Raw genomic sequence first — 23,828 nt, forward strand, 5'->3', positions numbered from 1 at the left:
ACCGAGGTCGCTGTGTGAGTAAGATAAGCGACCCTAGTGGCCGACACAAACACCGGGCCCATCTAGGAGTGGCACTGCAGTGTCACGCAGGATGTCCCTTCCAAAAAACCCTCCCCAAACAGCACATGACGCAAAGAAAAAGAAAAGAAAAAAGAGGTGCAAGATGGAATTGTCCTTGGGCCCTCCCACCCACCCTTATGTTGTATAAACAAAACAGGACATGCACACTTTAACCAACCCATCATTTCAGTGACAGGGTCTGCCACACGACTGTGACTGATATGACGGGTTGGTTTGGACCCCCCCCAAAAAAGAAGCAATTAATCTCTCCTTGCACAAACTGGCTCTACAGAGGCAAGATGTCCACCTCATCATCATCCTCCGATATATCACCGTGTACATCCCCCTCCTCACAGATTATCAATTCGTCCCCACTGGAATCCACCATCTCAGCTCCCTGTGTACTTTGTGGAGGCAATTGCTGCTGGTCAATGTCTCCGCGGAGGAATTGATTATAATTCATTTTAATGAACATCATCTTCTCCACATTTTCTGGATGTAACCTCGTACGCCGATTGCTGACAAGGTGAGCGGCGGCACTAAACACTCTTTCGGAGTACACACTTGTGGGAGGGCAACTTAGGTAGAATAAAGCCAGTTTGTGCAAGGGCCTCCAAATTGCCTCTTTTTCCTGCCAGTATAAGTACGGACTGTGTGACGTGCCTACTTGGATGCGGTCACTCATATAATCCTCCACCATTCTATCAATGTTGAGAGAATCATATGCAGTGACAGTAGACGACATGTCCGTAATCGTTGTCAGGTCCTTCAGTCCGGACCAGATGTCAGCATCAGCAGTCGCTCCAGACTGCCCTGCATCACCGCCAGCGGGTGGGCTCGGAATTCTGAGCCTTTTCCTCGCACCCCCAGTTGCGGGAGAATGTGAAGGAGGAGATGTTGACAGGTCGCGTTCCGCTTGACTTGACAATTTTGTCACCAGCAGGTCTTTCAACCCCAGCAGACTTGTGTCTGCCGGAAAGAGAGATCCAAGGTAGGCTTTAAATCTAGGATCGAGCACGGTGGCCAAAATGTAGTGCTCTGATTTCAACAGATTGACCACCCGTGAATCCTTGTTAAGCGAATTAAGGGCTGCATCCACAAGTCCCACATGCCTAGCGGAATCGCTCCCTTTTAGCTCCTTCTTCAATGCCTCCAGCTTCTTCTGCAAAAGCCTGATGAGGGGAATGACCTGACTCAGGCTGGCAGTGTCTGAACTGACTTCACGTGTGGCAAGTTCAAAGGGCATCAGAACCTTGCACAACGTTGAAATCATTCTCCACTGCACTTGAGACAGGTGCATTCCACCTCCTATATCGTGCTCAATTGTATAGGCTTGAATGGCCTTTTGCTGCTCCTCCAACCTCTGAAGCATATAGAGGGTTGAATTCCACCTCGTTACCACTTCTTGCTTCAGATGATGGCAGGGCAGGTTCAGTAGTTTTTGGTGGTGCTCCAGTCTTCTGTACGTGGTGCCTGTACGCCGAAAGTGTCCCGCAATTCTTCTGGCCACCGACAGCATCTCTTGCACGCCCCTGTCGTTTTTTAAAAAATTCTGCACCACCAAATTCAAGGTATGTGCAAAACATGGGACGTGCTGGAATTTGCCCATATTTAATGCACACACAATATTGCTGGCGTTGTCCGATGCCACAAATCCACAGGAGAGTCCAATTGGGGTAAGCCATTCCGCGATGATCTTCCTCAGTTGCCGTAAGAGGTTTTCAGCTGTGTGCGTATTCTGGAAAGCGGTGATACAAAGCGTAGCCTGCCTAGGAAAGAGTTGGCGTTTGCGAGATGCTGCTACTGGTGCCGCCGCTGCTGTTCTTGCGGCGGGAGTCCATACATCTACCCAGTGGGCTGTCACAGTCATATAGTCCTGACCCTGCCCTGCTCCACTTGTCCACATGTCCGTGGTTAAGTGGACATTGGGTACAACTGCATTTTTTAGGACACTGGTGAGTCTTTTTCTGACGTCCGTGTACATTCTCGGTATCGCCTGCCTAGAGAAGTGGAACCTAGATGGTATTTGGTAACGGGGGCACACTGCCTCAATAAATTGTCTAGTTCCCTGTGAACTAACGGCGGATACCGGACGCACGTCTAACACCAACATAGTTGTCAAGGCCTCAGTTATCCGCTTTGCAGTAGGATGACTGCTGTGATATTTCATCTTCCTCGCAAAGGACTGTTGAACAGTCAATTGCTTACTGGAAGTAGTACAAGTGGGCTTACGACTTCCCCTCTGGGATGACCATCGACTCCCAGCGGCAACAACAGCAGCGCCAGCAGCAGTAGGCGTTACACGCAAGGATGCATCGGAGGAATCCCAGGCAGGAGAGGACTCGTCAGAATTGCCAGTGACATGGCCTGCAGGACTATTGGCATTCCTGGGGAAGGAGGAAATTGACACTGAGGGAGTTGGTGGGGTGGTTTGCGTGAGCTTGGTTACAAGAGGAAGGGATTTACTGGTCAGTGGACTGCTTCCGCTGTCACCCAAAGTTTTTGAACTTGTCACTGACTTATTATGAATGCGCTGCAGGTGACGTATAAGGGAGGATGTTCCGAGGTGGTTAACGTCCTTACCCCTACTTATTACAGCTTGACAAAGGGAACACACGGCTTGACACCTGTTGTCCGCATTTCTGGTGAAATACCTCCACACCGAAGAGCTGATTTTTTTGGTATTTTCACCTGGCATGTCAACGGCCATATTCCTCCCACGGACAACAGGTGTCTCCCCGGGTGCCTGACTTAAACAAACCACCTCACCATCAGAATCCTCCTGGTCAATTTCCTCCCCAGCGCCAGCAACACCCATATCCTCCTCATCCTGGTGTACTTCAACACTGACATCTTCAATCTGACTATCAGGAACTGGACTGCGGGTGCTCCTTCCAGCACTTGCAGGGGGCGTACAAATGGTGGAAGGCGCATGCTCTTCACGTCCAGTGTTGGGAAGGTCAGGCATCGCAACCGACACAATTGGACTCTCCTTGTGGATTTGGGATTTCGAAGAATGCACAGTTCTTTGCTGTGCTGCTTTTGCCAGCTTGAGTCTTTTCATTTTTCTAGCGAGAGGCTGAGTGCTTCCATCCTCATGTGAAGCTGAACCACTAGCCATGAACATAGGCCAGGGCCTCAGCCGTTCCTTGCCACTCCGTGTGGTAAATGGCATATTGGCAAGTTTACGCTTCTCCTCCGACAATTTTATTTTAGGTTTTGGAGTCCTTTTTTTTCTGATATTTGGTGTTTTGGATTTGACATGCTCTGTACTATGACATTGGGCATCGGCCTTGGCAGACGACGTTGCTGGCATTTCATCGTCTCGGCCATGACTAGTGGCAGCAGCTTCAGCACGAGGTGGAAGTGGATCTTGATCTTTCCCTAATTTTGGAACCTCAACATTTTTGTTCTCCATATTTTAATAGGCACAACTAAAAGGCACCTCAGGTAAACAATGGAGATGGATACTAGTATACAATTATGGACTGCCTGCCGACTGCAGACACAGAGGTAGCCACAGCCGTGAACTACCGTACTGTACTGTGTCTGCAGCTAATATAGACTGGTTGATAAAGAGAAGATGTCTATGTAACTATGTATGTATAAAGAAGACTGAAAAAAATCCACGGTTAGGTGGTATACAATTATGGACGGACTGCCTGCCGAGTGCAGACACAGAGGTAGCCACAGCCGTGAACTACCGTACTGTACTGTGTCTGCAGCTAATATAGACTGGTTGATAAAGAGAAGATGTCTATGTAACTATGTATGTATAAAGAAGAATGAAAAAAAACCACGGTTAGGTGGTATACAATTATGGACGGACTGCCTGCCGAGTGCAGACACAGAGGTAGCCACAGCCGTGAACTACCGTACTGTACTGTGTCTGCAGCTAATATAGACTGGTTGATAAAGAGAAGATGTCTATGTAACTATGTATGTATAAAGAAGAATGAAAAAAATCCACGGTTAGGTGGTATTACAATTATGGACGGACTGCCTGCCGAGTGCAGAGACACAGAGGTAGCCACAGCCGTGAACTACCGTACTGTGTCTGCTGCGACTGGATGATAAATGATATAAAAAATATATATATATCACTACTGCAGCCGGACAGGTATATATTATATATTATATAATGACGGACCTGCTGGACACTGTCTGTCAGCAGAATGAGTTTTATTTTTATAGAATAAAAAAAAAAAAAACACACAAGTGAAGTCACACGACGAGTGTTTAACTTTTTCAGGCAATCACAATATAAGTATACTACTAACTATACTGGTGGTCAGTGTGGTCAGGTCACTGGTCAGTCACACTGGCAGTGGCACTCCTGCAGCAAAAGTGTGCACTGTTTAATTTTAATATAATATGTACTCCTGGCTCCTGCTATAACCTATAACTGGCACTGCAGTAGTGCTCCCCAGTCTCCCCCACAATTATAAGCTGTGTGAGCTGAGCAGTCAGACAGATATATATAATATTATATATAGATAATAGATGATGCAGCACACTGGCCTGAGCCTGAGCAGTGCACACAGATATGGTATGTGACTGACTGAGTCACTGTGTGTATCGCTTTTTTCAGGCAGAGAACGGATATATTAAATAAACTGCACTGTGTGTCTGGTGGTCACTCACTATATAATATATTATGTACTCCTGGCTCCTGCTATAACCTATAACTGGCACTGCAGTAGTGCTCCCCAGTCTCCCCCACAATTATAAGCTGTGTGAGCTGAGCAGTCAGACAGATATATATAATATTATATATAGATAATAGATGATGCAGCACACTGGCCTGAGCCTGAGCAGTGCACACAGATATGGTATGTGACTGAGTCACTGTGTGCTGTGTATCGCTTTTTTCAGGCAGAGAACGGATTATAAAGTAAACTGCACTGTCCTCACTAGTAAACTCTCTCCACTCAGTCTCTACACTTCTACAGTACTCCTCCTAGTCAGCTCCAGTAAATCTCTCTCAGTCTCTTATAATCTAAATGGAGAGGACGCCAGCCACGTCCTCTCCCTATCAATCTCAATGCACGTGTGAAAATGGCGGCGACGCGCGGCTCCTTATATAGAATCCGAGTCTCGCGATAGAATCCGAGCCTCGCGAGAATCCGACAGCGTCATGATGACGTTCGGGCGCGCTCGGGTTAACCGAGCAAGGCGGGAAGATCCGAGTCGCTCGGACCCGTGAAAAAAAACATGAAGTTCTGGCGGGTTCGGATTCAGAGAAACCGAACCCGCTCATCTCTACTTTACACGTTTCAACTTGTAGTTCCTCATCTTCTAGCAGCGTTTCATCCGGCTCTCCGCGGCGCCCGCGTAAATTAGCTAGACTCATCGCGCGGCGAATGGCTAAGGAGGCGCATAGGGTGGCCACTCCTGCGCAGGTGGTCCCCTCTGACCCCCCCCGTTATGGGGAGATGGTACATTGCGCCAACACGGCAGTTACAAGGGGGGTTCGCAAGCGCATGCGGGAAAAAATTCGTAAAGGTAAGTATGTAGACATATTCACCCTTACGGAGGAAATGCGGCAAGGTTTTGACGCAGCCAAGAAGTCGGGCGGTATGGGGGAAAGTGCGTTCCGCAATTTTCACCAGTGGCAACGGGGGGTTTTGGTGTTCACGGCTTGCTACACGGAATCTCGGCCCTCGGAGTATGCCAACTTAGTTAAATACTTGTTTCTGGTACACGATATGTACTTGAAATCCAAGGGTTCCGCCTGGCGTGATTACGACGAGAAGTTTCGTCGCAATCAGGATGGCAACCCCATCCTCCCCGCGGGTTTTAAGGATGTGGAGGTGTGGTTGGAGGTCACGCAGCAGGTCAAACCCACCCCGGATGTCACGGCCAAGAAGCCCGGGGCGGCCGGGGCGGCGGGTCCCCGATTAACGGGGAAAGGCAAGTGCTTTGCCTACAACGACGGCAAATGCGTCAAAGGAACGGGTTGTCGTTTTCGCCACTCATGTAGGTTGTGCGGAGCAAGTCACCCGGCCAAGGAATGCACCTCGGCGACAGGCAGTAAGCCTGCCGCTTCCACCGAGGCCGGTGGAATTGGCAAGTAAGGCCTTCTCCCCGATTATAGTTCCCGAGTTGCAGCGCTGGCTTACCTTGTACCCCGATGAGTCGGCGGCATCGTTTCTCTTGGAGGGCTTTCAGCACGGTTTTCGTTTGCCAATTTCGGATTCGGTGTATGTGGTTGCGCGCCAGAATTTGAGATCGGCTCGCGAATTCCCGCAGGAAGTCCGGCGGAAGGTCGAGGGGGAGATTGGGCTGGGGCGCATGGCTGGGCCCTACGCCATTTCCCCGCTGCCCTCCTTGTGCATTTCCCCAGTAGGGGTAGTGCCCAAGAAGGCCATAGGCAAGTTTCATTTGATACAGCACTTGTCGCACCCGCCGGGGTTGTCGGTCAACGACGCTATCCCGGAGGCCCAGTGCAGGGTGCGATATCAGTCTTTTGACGACGCGCTGCGCTTGGTGAAGGATTGTGGTCCGGGGAGTCTGTTGGCAAAACTGGACGTGGAGTCGGCCTTTCGTCTACTCCCGCTACACCCAGATTCCCTGCGGTTCCTGGGTTTCAAAATAGGGGGCGAATTCTACGTGGATCGGTGTCTCCCCATGGGTTGCTCTGTCTCCTGCGCCTACTTTGAGTGCTTTAGCACATTTTTACACTGGTGCGTCCAGACCGCCTCCGGACAACTGGGGGTGGCTCACTACCTGGATGACTTTCTCTTTGTTGGGCCCGGGGACAGTTCTGTCTGTGGGGACATTCTCTCGGTGGCCAGGTCGTTATTCTGCGCTTTAGGGGTGCCGGTTGCTCAAGATAAGTGCGAGGGCCCTTGCACTTGTCTTAGCTATTTAGGTATCGAAATTGACACGGTAGGGGGGTGCTGTCGCTTGCCCGAGGATAAGGTGCGGAAGCTATTGGGTTTGATTACAGACTGTTTAGGAAAACGCAGGGTTCGGCTTAAGCAGGTGCAGTCCTTGCTTGGTTCTCTCAATTTTGCGTGTCGGATTATCCCCATGGGTAGGATTTTCTGTCGCAAACTCGAGCGGGCCACGGCGGGGACGGTACGGCAGAATCACTCCGTGTACCTTTCCCGCGAGATCAGAGATGATTTGCGGATTTGGGTCTCTTTCCTGGTGTCCTTCAACAGGGAGGTGTTGTGGCCCGCTCCTTGTTGTTCCAGTAAGCAGCTGCAATTGTTCACGGATGCTTCAGGCAGTCGAGGGTTTGGCGCGTTCTTCGCTGGCGAATGGTGCGCTGCGGCTTGGCCGGCATCTTGGGTAACGCGCGGGTTTACCAAGAACCTTCTGTTGCTGGAATTGTTCCCGATCTTAGTGGCGCTTGAGTTATGGGCCGGACGGTTCGCAAATAGGGACATCTTGTTTCTTTGCGACAACTTGGGGGTAGTGCATGCGATTAATAACCAGCGTTCCTCCTCTCCGCAGGCGCTGCGATTGCTAAGGCATTTAGTGTTGGTTTGTTTGCAGCGCAATATTAATTTTAGGGCTCGCCACGTTCCTGGAGTTGACAATGGAATTGCGGATGCATTGTCCCGGTTCCAATTTGACAAGTTCAGGGCGTTGGTTCCGGGAGCGGAGGCAGAGGGGTTACAATGCCCACCTTCTGTCTGGCAGATGGTCGAAGCGGTTTAACGGCTTTAGCCAGGTGTGCGCTGGCTCCCTCCACGCTACGAGCGTATGATGCTGCATGGCGGGATTGGTCAGCCTTTCAGAGTAGGTACGGGGTTGCAGGTGAGTCCTCGGCCGACGCCCTGCTGACCTTTGTTTGGGAGCATTACCAAAATGGTAGGTCAAAAGCGGCCATGGCCACTGCCCTTGCGGGCATTGCCTTTCACTCGCGGCTCCACGGGACGACGGACCCCACGGGGTCGTTTGTCCTTTCCAGAGCGCTGAAAGGTTGGGCTAGGTTGCACCCGGCGCCTGCGGATTCACGTAGGCCTATAACGTTGCAGCTGCTAGCGGAATTGCTGCGTGTGCTACCTCGGATTGCGTCCTCGGAATTTGAGGTGGCATTGTTTAGTAGCGCGTATGCCCTGGCCTTTTTCGGGGCTTTTCGGGTGAGCGAGTTAGTGGCGAGCAGCAAGGCGTCCCGGGAATCGGGTCTGCTCTACGAGAATGTGCGCTTGCAGGAAGGCCTGTTGCTCTGTAGGATTGTGCGATCCAAGACAGATCAAACAGGTCGGGGTCGCTGGTTGTCCTTGGAGGCTCAGGAAGGAAGGGGCGTTTGCCCGCTGCGGTTGACGCAAGAGTATGTGCGGTTAAGACCTCCGGGGGGCAACCAGTTGCTGGTGCACGCGCAGTCGGACCCTCTGACAAAGTTTCAGTTCTCATCTGTGTTCAAGAAATGTTTGACGGCGCTGGGCTTGCAGGAGGCGGACTTCGGTACTCATTCCTTTCGGATTGGGGCGGCTACCCATGCGGCGGCTGCCGGTTCATCACCGGCGGCTATTCGGGAGTTGGGTCGCTGGAGGTCGGTCTCCTATAAGTCCTATGTCCGTATAGATAAGTTATAAGTGCGCCTGTTGCGCTAACCCAAAAACGAAAAAATATTTATTGTTACTTGAAATGCAAATTTGTTATTACCAATGTTTCTTATATACAAGTAGGTCTGTCTTCTGTACACATTTTAGTTGTTTTTATTATTAGAAAGAGATATATATGTGACTAACAGGAAATGTGCATCCAGGTGCCAATTAAGCCACCATTTTGTCTAGGGTATATAAAGCCCAAACCCAGACAGTACAGTATACCTTTGAAAAAGCTGCAAGGCATACGCAGCGAAACGCGTCAGATTTTTACCCATTGGAGCAGGACTTCTTCACAATTAGATCCGGACCAGCCCTTACCAATCCTTCCAGCTTTCCAGAGGAGTCCCAGAGAGGCACCATCCAATTACCGCACTGCATGAGGTACCCATTGCACATGGGACACTGTATTCCATCTTCAATCCTCTAGCGGCATATGGAACTTGTAAAGGACTCTCTAAATACCATATAAAAGGGACTCTCCACAGTGGAACATAACTGGACTTTTTAGCACTCCAGGGCAATATTTGGAACGGATCCTACAGAGCTTTATGATACATGTCCTGAACCAATATTCTGGGTAAAAAAATTCTCTTTTCATATATATTTTTTGTATGCACATGGCACATTTAAATGTACAGAATATTGCTGTTTTTTAATTAGTTAGCGCTTTTAATAAATTTGTTTTTAATAAATTTATCAAATTGTACACATTTAGTGGATCATTGCTCTTTCCCCCTTGCAGCGCAGCCATCTTTTTTCTTTTTTTGTGATTATATTGGGAGTGACTTCCCTCTCAAACTAGGCTGCCGCTTAGCCGAGCATCTCGTCTCACAGCGCCCGAATACCCTTGGGTATACATTATCCTTCTCGCATTAACCCAAAAACGTGTTTACTCGTCGGTTTTTGAACGCTTACCGTTCAGGAATCGAGGGTGTGAAGCGAATTTTTAAAATTTTTCCTCCGAGGGGGCCTAATTTCAATTGGCTGTTCTATCAAGGTCCACGGGAGGTTTTTTGAGTTTTCTCCTTCACTTGGGTTTTATTGGTTACGTTGTGTTTAAGTTACAGATTATGTGCATAATCTGACATTAGGATATTTTCTTTTACAGCTGTCAGCAATTTTGGAGACCACATATGGATGGTTGGTCATTCATATGTTTTTTGGGCGGAGAAACATCCCATGGCATCAAGGGCGACTGAGATTTTTGGGTCCAGGCAATTTAGATGGTTAGGTGTTAGGGGCATGTTATGGGGTGATTTGTTGCGCGTCCTTTTTTCTAGGGAGCGCCGCTGGGGTCGCCCCAGTTGTATTATCATTCATCTGGGTGGTAATGATCTGGGCCGAGTTAAAGGCATAGACTTGATTTTGTCGATAAAGGCGGATGTGGTGGCGATACGTTGTCACTGGCCTGGGGTATGCATTGTCTGGTCGGAAATGGTGCCCCGTTTCCATTGGCGTGGTGCGGTGCGTTTCTCGGCGCTGGAGAAAGCACGCAAAAAGGTGAACTCGACGGTGTCTCTTTTTGTCAAGGCCATAGGTGGAGTGGCAATTAAGCATCCTCTGCTGGTGCTGCGGAACAGGCAGTTCTATAGAGACGATGGGGTTCACCTTTCTCCGGAAGGAGTGCAGTTTTTTCTGGAAGATATTTTCGGTCTTTTTCGTTAGAGCTAGTTAGTTTCTGGTTGGTTAAGGTTCTGTTTGCGGATGGCGGTGGCGGTTTGGAAAACCTTGGTGGCGGGAAATCGCTGCCAACCAGCTGTCACACAGGCATAAGTGGTCATTGTGGGGCTCCCTCTTTAGAAGGACGGCAGGTGTGTCCTTTTCTTGCGGTTGGACATTTAGACGTTCCCCTGCGGGAACCGAACGTTTGCCAGAGAGAGAGGGGTAAGGCCAGCACAATGCGGGTTATGCGGGAAGGAGGCGGGGTATGTGTACTCCCCTCCTTGGTTTGGTGGTTTGTCATCTAGGTGACTGGTGCTGGTGTTTGGCAGCGGTTTTCTGTTTGCCATCCTCCAAACTAAGTTAAATATATATTCAATTCAATTCTAATTCGGCCTCAATTATTAGTTTAAAGAGTTGGTCAGCGATTAATAAACATCGTCTGACCTTTAACTCCAGCTACTGTGTCCGTGTCTTTATTTCAGTGTGTGGTGTGGTTTTATTTAGTGATAAGCTAGCTTAAATAAAAGGTTTAGGTAATCACAATAAAGTTATGAGCGGCTTATAGAATAAAAAAAAAAAAACACCACAGGAGTGTTTAACTTTTTCAGGCAGACAATATACTGGTGGTCACTGGTCAGTCACACTGGCAGCAAAAGTGTGCACTGTACTCCTGCTATAACTGCACCCCAGTCTCCCCCACAATTCAGCTGTGTGAGCAGTGAGCACTCAGCACAGTCAGATATACATATAGATGATATTATCATGCAGCACACTGAGGCTGAGCACAGATATGGTATGTGACTGTGTATCGTTTTTTTTCAGGCAGAGAACGGATTATATTAAATAATAAATAAAACTGGTGGTGGTCACTAGTAACTATCAGCAAAACTCTGCACTCTGAGTACTCCTAATGCTCCCCAAAATTACTAAGTAATCAACTCAAGTGTCTCTATCTATTCTAACGGAGAGGACGCCAGCCACGTCCTCTCCCTATCAATCTCAATGCACGTGTGAAAATGGCGGCGACGCGCGGCTCCTTATATAGAATCCGAGTCTCGCGATAGAATACGAGCCTCGCGAGAATCCGACAGCGGGATGATGACGTTCGGGCGCGCTCGGGTTAGCCGAGCAAGGCGGGAAGATCCGAGTCGCTCGGCCCCGTGTAAAAAGGCTGAAGTTCGGGGGGGTTCGGATTCCGAGGAACCGAACCCGCTCATCTCTAATAGCAGGGGACACGGACAGAGGAAGGACAGACAGACACAGATAGGAGTAGCAGAGGGACGGAGGTGTATATACATAATGATGCACAGGTATTAGATGGATATAGCAGGGGACAGGGACAGAGGAAGGACAGACAGACACAGATAGGAGTAGCAGAGGGACGGAGGTGTATATACATAATGATGCACAGGTATTAGATGGATATAGCAGGGGACAGGGACAGAGGAAGGACAGACAGACACAGATAGGAGTAGCAGAGGGACGGAGGTGTATATACATAATGATGCACAGGTATTAGATGGATATAGCAGAGGACACAGACAGAGGAAGGACAGACAGACACAGATAGGAGTAGCAGTGGGACGGAGGTGTATATACATAATGATGCACAGGTATTAGATGGATATAGCAGGGGACACGGACAGAGGAAGGACAGACAGACACAGATAGGAGTAGCAGAGGGACGGAGGTGTATATACATAATGATGCACAGGTATTAGATGGATATAGCAGGGGACAGGGACAGAGGAAGGACAGACAGACACAGATAGGAGTAGCAGAGGGACGGAGGTGTATATACATAATGATGCACAGGTATTAGATGGATATAGCAGGGGACACGGACAGAGGAAGGACAGACAGACACAGATAGGAGTAGCAGAGGGACGGAGGTGTATATACATAATGATGCACAGGTATTAGATGGATATAGCAGGGGACAGGGACAGAGGAAGGACAGACAGACACAGATAGGAGTAGCAGAGGGACGGAGGTGTATATACTAGAGATGAGCGCCTGAAATTTTTCGGGTTTTGTGTTTTGGTTTTGGGTTCGGTTCCGCGGCCGTGTTTTGGGTTCGACCGCGTTTTGGCAAAACCTCACCGAATTTTTTTTGTCGGATTCGGGTGTGTTTTGGATTCGGGTGTTTTTTTCAAAAAACACTAAATAAACAGCTTAAATCATAGAATTTGGGGGTCATTTTGATCCCAAAGTATTATTAACCTCAAAAACCATAATTTACACTCATTTTCAGTCTATTCTGAATACCTCACACCTCACAATATTATTTTTAGTCCTAAAATTTGCACCGAGGTCGCTGTGTGAGTAAGATAAGCGACCCTAGTGGCCGACACAAACACCGGGCCCATCTAGGAGTGGCACTGCAGTGTCACGCAGGATGTCCCTTCCAAAAAACCCTCCCCAAACAGCACATGACGCAAAGAAAAAAAGAGGCGCAATGAGGTAGCTGTGTGAGTAAGATTAGCGACCCTAGTGGCCGACACAAACACCGGGCCCATCTAGGAGTGGCACTGCAGTGTCACGCAGGATGGCCCTTCCAAAAAACCCTCCCCAAACAGCACATGACGCAAAGAAAAAAAGAGGCGCAATGAGGTAGCTGTGTGAGTAAGATTAGCGACCCTAGTGGCCGACACAAACACCGGGCCCATCTAGGAGTGGCACTGCAGTGTCACGCAGGATGGCCCTTCCAAAAAACCCTCCCCAAACAGAACATGACGCAAAGAAAAAAAGAGGCGCAATGAGGTAGCTGTGTGAGTAAGATTAGCGACCCTAGTGGCCGACACAAACACCGGGCCCATCTAGGAGTGGCACTGCAGTGTCACGCAGGATGGCCCTTCCAAAAAACCCTCCCCAAACAGCACATGACGCAAAGAAAAAAAGAGGCGCAATGAGGTAGCTGTGTGAGTAAGATTAGCGACCCTAGTGGCCCACACAAACACCGGGCCCATCTAGGAGTGGCACTGCAGTGTCACGCAGGATGTCCCTTCCAAAAAACCCTCCCCAAACAGCACATGACGCAAAGAAAAAAAGAGGCGCAATGAGGTAGCTGACTGTGTGAGTAAGATTAGCGACCCTAGTGGCCGACACAAACACCGGGCCCATCTAGGAGTGGCACTGCAGTGTCACGCAGGATGTCCCTTCCAAAAAACCCTCCCCAATCAGCACATGATGCAAAGAAAAAGAAAAGAAAAAAGAGGTGCAAGATGGAATTGTCCTTGGGCCCTCCCACCCACCCTTATGTTGTGTAAACAAAACAGGACATGCACACTTTAACCAACCCATCATTTCAGTGACAGGGTCTGCCACACGACTGTGACTGATATGACGGGTTGGTTTGGACCCCCACCGAAAAAGAAGCAATTAATCTCTCCTTGCACAAACTGGCTCTACAGAGGCAAGATGTCCACCTCATCTTCACCCTCCGATATATCACCGTGTACATCCCCCTCCTCACAGATTATCAATTCGTCCCCACTGGAATCCACCATCTCAGCTCCCTGTGTACTTTGTGGAGGCAATTGCTGCTGGTCAATGTCTCCGCGGAGGAATTGATTATAATTCATTTTAATGAACATCATCTTCTCCACATTTTCTGGATGTAACCTCGTACGCCGATTGCTGACAAGGTGAGCGGCGGCACTAAACACTCTTTCGGAGTACACACTTGTGGGAGGGCAACTTAGGTAGAATAAAGCCAGTTTGTGCAAGGGCCTCCAAATTGCCTCTTTTTCCTGCCAGTATAAGTACGGACTGTGTGACGTGCCTACTTGGATGCGGTCACTCATATAATCCTCCACCATTCTATCAATGTTGAGAGAATCATATGCAGTGACAGTAGACGACATGTCCGTAATCGTTGTCAGGTCCTTCAGTCCGGACCAGATGTCAGCATCAGCAGTCGCTCCAGACTGCCCTGCATCACCGCCAGCGGGTGGGCTCGGAATTCTGAGCCTTTTCCTCGCACCCCCAGTTGCGGGAGAATGTGAAGGAGGAGATGTTGACAGGTCGCGTTCCGCTTGACTTGACAATTTTGTCACCAGCAGGTCTTTCAACCCCAGCAGACCTGTGTCTGCCGGAAAGAGAGATCCAAGGTAGGCTTTAAATCTAGGATCGAGCACGGTGGCCAAAATGTAGTGCTCTGATTTCAACAGATTGACCACCCGTGAATCCTTGTTAAGCGAATTAAGGGCTGCATCCACAAGTCCCACATGCCTAGCGGAATCGCTCCCTTTTAGCTCCTTCTTCAATGCCTCCAGCTTCTTCTGCAAAAGCCTGATGAGGGGAATGACCTGACTCAGGCTGGCAGTGTCTGAACTGACTTCACGTGTGGCAAGTTCAAAGGGCATCAGAACCTTGCACAACGTTGAAATCATTCTCCACTGCACTTGAGACAGGTGCATTCCACCTACTATATCGTGCTCAATTGTATAGGCTTGAATGGCCTTTTGCTGCTCCTCCAACCTCTGAAGCATATAGAGGGTTGAATTCCACCTCGTTACCACTTCTTGCTTCAGATGATGGCAGGGCAGGTTCAGTAGTTTTTGGTGGTGCTCCAGTTTTCTGTACGTGGTGCCTGTACGCCGAAAGTGTCCCGCAATTCTTCTGGCCACCGACAGCATCTCTTGCACGCCCCTGTCGTTTTTTAAAAAATTCTGCACCACCAAATTCAAGGTATGTGCAAAACATGGGACGTGCTGGAATTGGCCCAGATTTAATGCACACACAATATTGCTGGCGTTGTCCGATGCCACAAATCCACAGGAGAGTCCAATTGGGGTAAGCCATTCCGCGATGATCTTCCTCAGTTGCCGTAAGAGGTTTTCAGCTGTGTGCGTATTCTGGAAAGCGGTGATACAAAGCGTAGCCTGCCTAGGAAAGAGTTGGCGTTTGCGAGATGCTGCTACTGGTGCCGCCGCTGCTGTTCTTGCGGCGGGAGTCCATACATCTACCCAGTGGGCTGTCACAGTCATATAGTCCTGACCCTGCCCTGCTCCACTTGTCCACATGTCCGTGGTTAAGTGGACATTGGGTACAGCTGCATTTTTTAGGACACTGGTGACTCTTTTTCTGAGGTCTGTGTACATTTTCGGTATCGCCTGCCTAGAGAAATGGAACCTAGATGGTATTTGGTACCGGGGACACAGTACCTCCAACAAGTCTCTAGTTGGCTCTGCAGTAATGATGGATACCGGAACCACGTTTCTCACCACCCAGGATGCCAAGGCCTCAGTTATCCGCTTTGCAGTAGGATGACTGCTGTGATATTTCATCTTCCTCGCAAAGGACTGTTGAACAGTCAATTGCTTACTGGAAGTAGTACAAGTGGGCTTACGACTTCCCCTCTGGGATGACCATCGACTCACAGCGGCAACAACAGCAGCGCCAGCAGCAGTAGGCGTTACACGCAAGGATGCATCGGAGGAATCCCAGGCAGGAGAGGACTCGTCAGAATTGCCAGTGACATGGCCTGCAGGACTATTGGCATTCCTGGGGAAGGAGGAAATTGACACTGAGGGAGTTGGTGGGGTGGTTTGCGTGAGCTTGGTTACAAGAGGAAGGGATTTACTGGTCAGTGGACTGCTTCCGCTGTCACCCAAAGTTTTTGAACTTGTCACTGACTTATTATGAATGCGCTGCAGGTGACGTATAAGGGAGGATGTTCCGAGGTGGTTAACGTCCTTACCCCTACTTATTACAGCTTGACAAAGGGAACACACGGCTTGACACCTGTTGTCCGCATTTCTGGTGAAATACCTCCACACCGAAGAGCTGATTTTTTTGGTATTTTCACCTGGCATGTCAACGGCCATATTCCTCCCACGGACAACAGGTGTCTCCCCGGGTGCCTGACTTAAACAAACCACCTCACCATCAGAATCCTCCTGGTCAATTTCCTCCCCAGCGCCAGCAACACCCATATCCTCCTCATCCTGGTGTACTTCAACACTGACATCTTCAATCTGACTATCAGGAACTGGACTGCGGGTGCTCCTTCCAGCACTTGCAGGGGGCGTGCAAATGGTGGAAGGCGCATGCTCTTCACGTCCAGTGTTGGGAAGGTCAGGCATCGCAACCGACACAATTGGACTCTCCTTGTGGATTTGGGATTTCAAAGAACGCACAGTTCTTTGCGGTGCTTTTGCCAGCTTGAGTTTTTTCAGTTTTCTAGCGAGAGGCTGAGTGCTTCCATCCTCATGTGAAGCTGAACCACTAGCCATGAACATAGGCCAGGGCCTCAGCCGTTCCTTGCCACTCCGTGTGGTAAATGGCATATTGGCAAGTTTACGCTTCTCCTCCGACAATTTTATTTTAGGTTTTGGAGTCCTTTTTTTACTGATATTTGGTGTTTTGGTTTTGACATGCTCTGTACTATGCCATTGGGCATCGGCCTTGGCAGACGACGTTGCTGGCATTTCATCGTCTCGGCCATGACTAGTGGCAGCAGCTTCAGCACGAGGTGGAAGTGGATCTTGATCTTTCCCTAATTTTGGAACCTCAACATTTTTGTTCTCCATATTTTAATAGGCACAACTAAAAGGCACCTCAGGTAAACAATGGAGATGGATGGATTGGATACTAGTATACAATTATGGACGGGCTGCCGAGTGCCGACACAGAGGTAGCCACAGCCGTGAACTACCGCACTGTACTGTGTCTGCTGCTAATATATAGACTGGTTGATAAAGAGATAGTATACTCGTAACTAGTATGTATGTATAAAGAAAGAAAAAAAAACCACGGTTAGGTGGTATATACAATTATGGACGGGCTGTCGAGTGCCGACACAGAGGTAGCCACAGCCGTGAACTACCGCACTGTACTGTGTCTGCTGCTAATATATAGACTGGTTGATAAAGAGATAGTATACTCGTAACTAGTATGTATGTATAAAGAAAGAAAAAAAAACCACGGTTAGGTGGTATATACAATTATGGACGGGCTGCCGAGTGCCGACACAGAGGTAGCCACAGCCGTGAACTACCGCACTGTACTGTGTCTGCTGCTAATATATAGACTGGTTGATAAAGAGATAGTATACTCGTAACTAGTATGTATGTATAAAGAAAGAAAAAAAAACCACGGTTAGGTGGTATATACAATTATGGACGGGCTGCCGAGTGCCGACACAGAGGTAGCCACAGCCGTGAACTACCGCACTGTACTGTGTCTGCTGCTAATATATAGACTGGTTGATAAAGAGATAGTATACTCGTAACTAGTATGTATGTATAAAGAAAGAAAAAAAAAACACGGTTAGGTGGTATATACAATTATGGACGGGCTGCCGAGTGCCGACACAGAGGTAGCCACAGCCGTGAACTACCGCACTGTACTGTGTCTGCTGCTAATATATAGACTGGTTGATAAAGAGATAGTATACTCGTAACTAGTATGTATGTATAAAGAAAGAAAAAAAAACCACGGTTAGGTGGTATATACAATTATGGACGGGCTGCCGAGTGCCGACACAGAGGTAGCCACAGCCGTGAACTACCGCACTGTACTGTGTCTGCTGCTAATATATAGACTGGTTGATAAAGAGATAGTATACTCGTAACTAGTATGTATGTATAAAGAAAGAAAAAAAAACCACGGTTAGGTGGTATATACAATTATGGACGGGCTGCCGAGTGCCGACACAGAGGTAGCCACAGCCGTGAACTACCGCACTGTACTGTGTCTGCTGCTAATATATAGACTGGTTGATAAAGAGATAGTATACTCGTAACTAGTATGTATGTATAAAGAAAGAAAAAAAAACCACGGTTAGGTGGTATATACAATTATGGACGGGCTGCCGAGTGCCGACACAGAGGTAGCCACAGCCGTGAACTACCGCACTGTACTGTGTCTGCTGCTAATATATAGACTGGTTGATAAAGAGATAGTATACTCGTAACTAGTATGTATGTATAAAGAAAGAAAAAAAAACCACGGTTAGGTGGTATATACAATTATGGACGGGCTGCCGAGTGCCGACACAGAGGTAGCCACAGCCGTGAACTACCGCACTGTACTGTGTCTGCTGCTAATATATAGACTGGTTGATAAAGAGATAGTATACTCGTAACTAGTATGTATGTATAAAGAAAGAAAAAAAAACCACGGTTAGGTGGTATATACAATTATGGACGGGCTGCCGAGTGCCGACACAGAGGTAGCCACAGCCGTGAACTACCGCACTGTACTGTGTCTGCTGCTAATATATAGACTGGTTGATAAAGAGATAGTATACTCGTAACTAGTATGTATGTATAAAGAAAGAAAAAAAAAACACGGTTAGGTGGTATATACAATTATGGACGGGCTGCCGAGTGCCGACACAGAGGTAGCCACAGCCGTGAACTACCGCACTGTACTGTGTCTGCTGCTAATATATAGACTGGTTGATAAAGAGATAGTATACTCGTAACTAGTATGTATGTATAAAGAAAGAAAAAAAAACCACGGTTAGGTGGTATATACAATTATGGACGGGCTGCCGAGTGCCGACACAGAGGTAGCCACAGCCGTGAACTACCGCACTGTACTGTGTCTGCTGCTAATATAGACTGGTTGATAAAGAGATAGTATACTACTAATATTATATATACTGGTGGTCAGGTCACTGGTCACTAGTCACACTGGCAGTGGCACTCCTGCAGCAAAAGTGTGCACTGTTTTAATATAATATTATGTACTCCTGGCTCCTGCTATAACCTATAACTGGCACTGCAGTAGTGCTCCCCAGTCTCCCCCACAATTATAAGCTGTGTGAGCTGAGCAGTCAGACAGATATATAATATATATAGATGATGCAGCACACTGGCCTGAGCCTGAGCAGTGCACACAGATATGGTATGTGACTGAGTCACTGTGTGTATCGCTTTTTTCAGGCAGAGAACGGATTATAAATAAAAGTGGTGGTCACTGGTCACTATCAGCAAAACTCTGCACTGTACACTACTGAGTACTCCTAATGCTCCCCAAAATTAGTAAATCAAGTGTCTCTCTAATCTATTCTAAATGGAGAGGACGCCAGCCACGTCCTCTCCCTATCAATCTCAATGCACGTGTGAAAATGGCGGCGACGCGCGGCTCCTTATATAGAATCCGAGTCTCGCGATAGAATCCGAGCCTCGCGAGAATCCGACAGCGTCATGATGACGTTCGGGCGCGCTCGGGTTAACCGAGCAAGGCGGGAAGATCCGAGTCGCTCGGACCCGTGAAAAAAAACATGAAGTTCTGGCGGGTTCGGATTCAGAGAAACCGAACCCGCTCATCTCTAGTATATACATAATGATGCACAGGTATTAGATGGATATAGCAGGGGACAGGGACAGAGGAAGGACAGACAGACACAGATAGGAGTAGCAGAGGGACGGAGGTGTATATACATAATGATGCACAGGTATTAGATGGATATAGCAGAGGACACAGACAGAGGAAGGACAGACAGACACAGATAGGAGTAGCAGTGGGACGGAGGTGTATATACATAATGATGCACAGGTATTAGATGGATATAGCAGGGGACACGGACAGAGGAAGGACAGACAGACACAGATAGGAGTAGCAGAGGGACGGAGGTGTATATACATAATGATGCACAGGTATTAGATGGATATAGCAGATGACAAGGACAGAGGAAGGACAGACAGACACAGATAGGAGTAGCAGAGGGACGGAGGTGTATATACATAATGATGCACAGGTATTAGATGGATATAGCAGATGACATGGACAGAGGAAGGACAGACAGACACAGATAGGAGTAGCAGAGGGACGGAGGTGTATATACATAATGATGCACAGGTATTAGATGGATATAGCAGGGGACAGGGACAGAGGAAGGACAGACAGACACAGATAGGAGTAGCAGAGGGACGGAGGTGTATATACATAATGATGCACAGGTATTAGATGGGTATAGCAGAGGACACGGACAGAGGAAGGACAGACAGACACAGATAGGAGTAGCAGAGGGACGGAGGTGTATATACATAATGATGCACAGGTATTAGATGGATATAGCAGAGGACACGGACAGAGGAAGGACAGACAGACACAGATAGGAGTAGCAGAGGGACGGAGTTGTATATACATAATGATGCACAGGTATTAGATGGATATAGCAGAGGACACGGACAGAGGAAGGACAGACAGACAAAGATAGGAGTAGCAGAGGGACGGAGGTGTATATACATAATGATGCACAGGTATTAGATGGATATAGCAGAGGACACGGACAGAGGAAGGACAGACAGACACAGATAGGAGTAGCAGAGGGACGGAGGTGTATATACATAATGATGCACAGGTATTAGATGGATATAGCAGGGGACACTGACAGAGGAAGGACAGACAGACACAGATAGGAGTAGCAGAGGAACGGGGGTGTATAGGATGAGTAGACCTGGAGAGAAGAGTGGCAATGAGAGGACGCTTCTTGCCTCACCTATTCCATAGGGGTTGAAGCTATAGCGCCCCCGGTGACGGGTGCAGTTGTCGCTTCTCTCAGCTGCCTTATAGTCCGTACACAACTTTTCAAAGCGTTCCTGCAGGTGCCAGTAGGACTGCTTGCAGAATACACACCCTGTGCAGGGCGACAGGAGAAGCAGGAGGAACAGGAGACCCAAGGGACACATCTAGGAGAAAGAGGAATCGGATTAATGACCCACATCTAAGCTCTTGTGCAAAGTTATTACGTAACTACTGTAACACCTGCAGCCTGGACCAGCGATTGGTGACTGTCACCTCTTACCAAACACTGTAGAGACCCCCCATATGTATCAGACCAGTCTCATTTTACTTAGAGGAGGCACCAGGCCCTCCCTGACCCCACCAGACCACCAGGTCCTCCTGGACCCTGACCAGACCACCAGGCCCCCCTGGACCCTGACCAGACCCTCCTTCATCCCACGAGACCTCCTGGCCCTCCATGACCCATTGGACCACCAGGACCTCCCGAACCCCACCAGACCACCAGGCCCTCCCTATCCCCAACAGACCACCAGGCCCTCCCTATCCCCACCAGACCACCAGGCCCTCCCTAACCCCGCCAGACCACCAGGCCCCCTGGGACCACGCAAGACCACCAGGACCTTCCTGTCCCCACCAGACCACCAGGCCCTCGCCCTCCCTAACCCCACCAGACCACAAGGCCCGCCCTAACTCCACCAGACCAACAGGCCCTCCCTGACCCCACCAGACACTCTCTAACCCCACCAGACCAACAGGCCCTCCCTGACCCCATCAGACCCTCCCTTACCTCTTGTCCACCAGGCCCTCACTGACCCCACCGGACCACCAGGCCCTCCCTAACCCCGCCAGACCACCAGGTCCTCCGGGACCACGCCAGACCACCAGGCCCTCCCTGACCCCACCAGACCACCAGGCACTCCCTAACCCCACCAGCCCACCAGGCCCTCCCTAACTACACCAGACCACCAGGCCCTCCCTGACCCCACCAGGCCCTCCGGGACCACGCCAGACCACCAGGCCCTCCCTGACCCCACCAGATTACCAGGCACTCCCTAACCCCACCAGCCCACCAGGCCCTCCCTAACTCCACCAGACCACCAGGCCCTCCCTGACCCCACCAGACCACCAGGCCCTCCGGGACCATGCCAGACCACCAGGCCCTCCCTAACCCCACCAGACCACCTGGCCCTCCCTAACCCTTCCAGACCAACAGGCCCTCCCTGACCCCATCAGACCCTCCCTTACCTCTCTTGTTCACCAGGCCCTCACTGACCCTACAGGACCACCAGGCCCTCCCGAACCCTGCCAGATCATCAGTCCCTCCCAGACCCAGCTTGACCACCACTCCCTCCTGGACCCAGTGGCCACTGGCCAGCACCCTCACATTGCTGACATTGAGTACACCCCCGCACTGTGCACAGCCACACTGAGGACAACGCCGACACGGCCACAGTAAGTGCACTATTGTTGTATCTATCCTGCACTGTATCTCCTACTGTATCCGATGCACACTGTATCTGACCTTGCACTATAGCCAACCCTCACTGTATGCTACCTGCACTGTATCCGACCCACAATGTAAACTGCAATGTATCCAAACCACACTGTATTCCACACTGCATCTGACGCATACAGTATCCAACCTGCACTGTACCCTACACTGTATCCAAACCACAGTGTATCCAACCCTCACTCCAATCTACACTGTATCCCGCACTGTAACTGACCTTGCACTGTAGTCAACATGCACTATATCCAACCAGCACTCTGACCTGCACTGTATCCAACCCACACTGTATCCGACCTTGCACTGTAGCCAATGTGCACTGTATCTGATCAGCACTGTGACCTGCACTATATCCAACCCGCACTGTGTGCAACATGCACTATATACTAGAGATGAGCGGGTTCGGTTTCTCTGAATCCGAACCCGCACGAACTTCATGTTTTTTTTCACGGGTCCGAGCGACTCGGATCTTCCCGCCTTGCTCGGTTAACCCGAGCGCGCCCGAACGTCATCATGACGCTGTCGGATTCTCGCGAGACTCGGATTCTATATAAGGAGCCGCGCGTCGCCGCCATTTTCACACGTGCATTGAGATTGATAGGGAGAGGACGTGGCTGGCGTCCTCTCCATTTAGATTAGGAGAGAGAGAGAGAGATTGACCTGAGGCTGATACTGTAGAAGAGAGTGCAGAGTTTAGTGACTGACCACAGTGACCACCAGCAGTGCAGTTGTTTTATTTAATATATCCGTTCTCTGCCTGAAAAAAACGGTACACACAGTGACTCAGTCACATACCATATCTGTGTGCACTGCTCAGCCCAGTGTGCTGCATGCCTGCATCATCTATGTATATATTATATATCTGACTGTGCTCAGCTCACACAGCTTATAATTGTGGGGGAGACTGGGGAGCACTGCAGTGCCAGTTATAGGTTATAGCAGGAGCCAGGAGTACAAGACAGTCACATACCATATCTGTGTGCACTGCTCAGCCCAGTGTGCTGCATCATCTATGTATATATTATATATCTGACTGTGCTCAGCTCACACAGCTTATAATTGTGGGGGAGACTGGGGAGCACTGCAGTGCCAGTTATAGGTTATAGCAGGAGCCAGGAGTACATATTATATTAAAATTAAACAGTGCACACTTTTGCTGCAGGAGTGCCACTGCCAGTGTGACTGACCAGTGACCTGACCACACTGACCACCAGTATAGTTAGTAGTATACTATATTGTGATTGCCTGAAAAAGTTAAACACTCGTCGTGTGACTTCACTTGTGTGGTGTTTTTTTTTTTATTCTATAAAAAACTCATTCTGCTGACAGACAGTGTCCAGCAGGTCCGTCATTATATAATATATATACCTGTGCGGCTGCAGTAGTGATATATATATATTTTTTATATCATTATTTATCATCCAGTCGCAGCAGACACAGTACGGTAGTTCACGGCTGTAGCTACCTCTGTGTCGGCACTCGGCAGTCCATCCATAATTGTATACCACCTACCCGTGTTTTTTTTTTCTTTCTTCTTTATACATACA

At 49.1% G+C, this 23,828-nt stretch overlaps 1 protein-coding gene across 1 annotated transcript in view; it reads right to left on the minus strand.

The window, feature by feature from the left end:
• Nucleotides 1–23,828, minus strand: part of TMEM95 (transmembrane protein 95) — a 167,720-nt gene that overhangs the window by 101,294 nt on the left and 42,598 nt on the right. The window contains exon 2 of the mRNA XM_063950424.1: nt 20,749–20,938. Coding sequence (XP_063806494.1) covers nt 20,749–20,938 — 190 coding nt within the window. The remainder of the gene's footprint in view (nt 1–20,748; nt 20,939–23,828) is intronic.

Source organism: Pseudophryne corroboree (genome assembly GCF_028390025.1).
Source record: "Pseudophryne corroboree isolate aPseCor3 chromosome 6 unlocalized genomic scaffold, aPseCor3.hap2 SUPER_6_unloc_1, whole genome shotgun sequence".
Taxonomy (NCBI): domain Eukaryota; kingdom Metazoa; phylum Chordata; class Amphibia; order Anura; family Myobatrachidae; genus Pseudophryne; species Pseudophryne corroboree.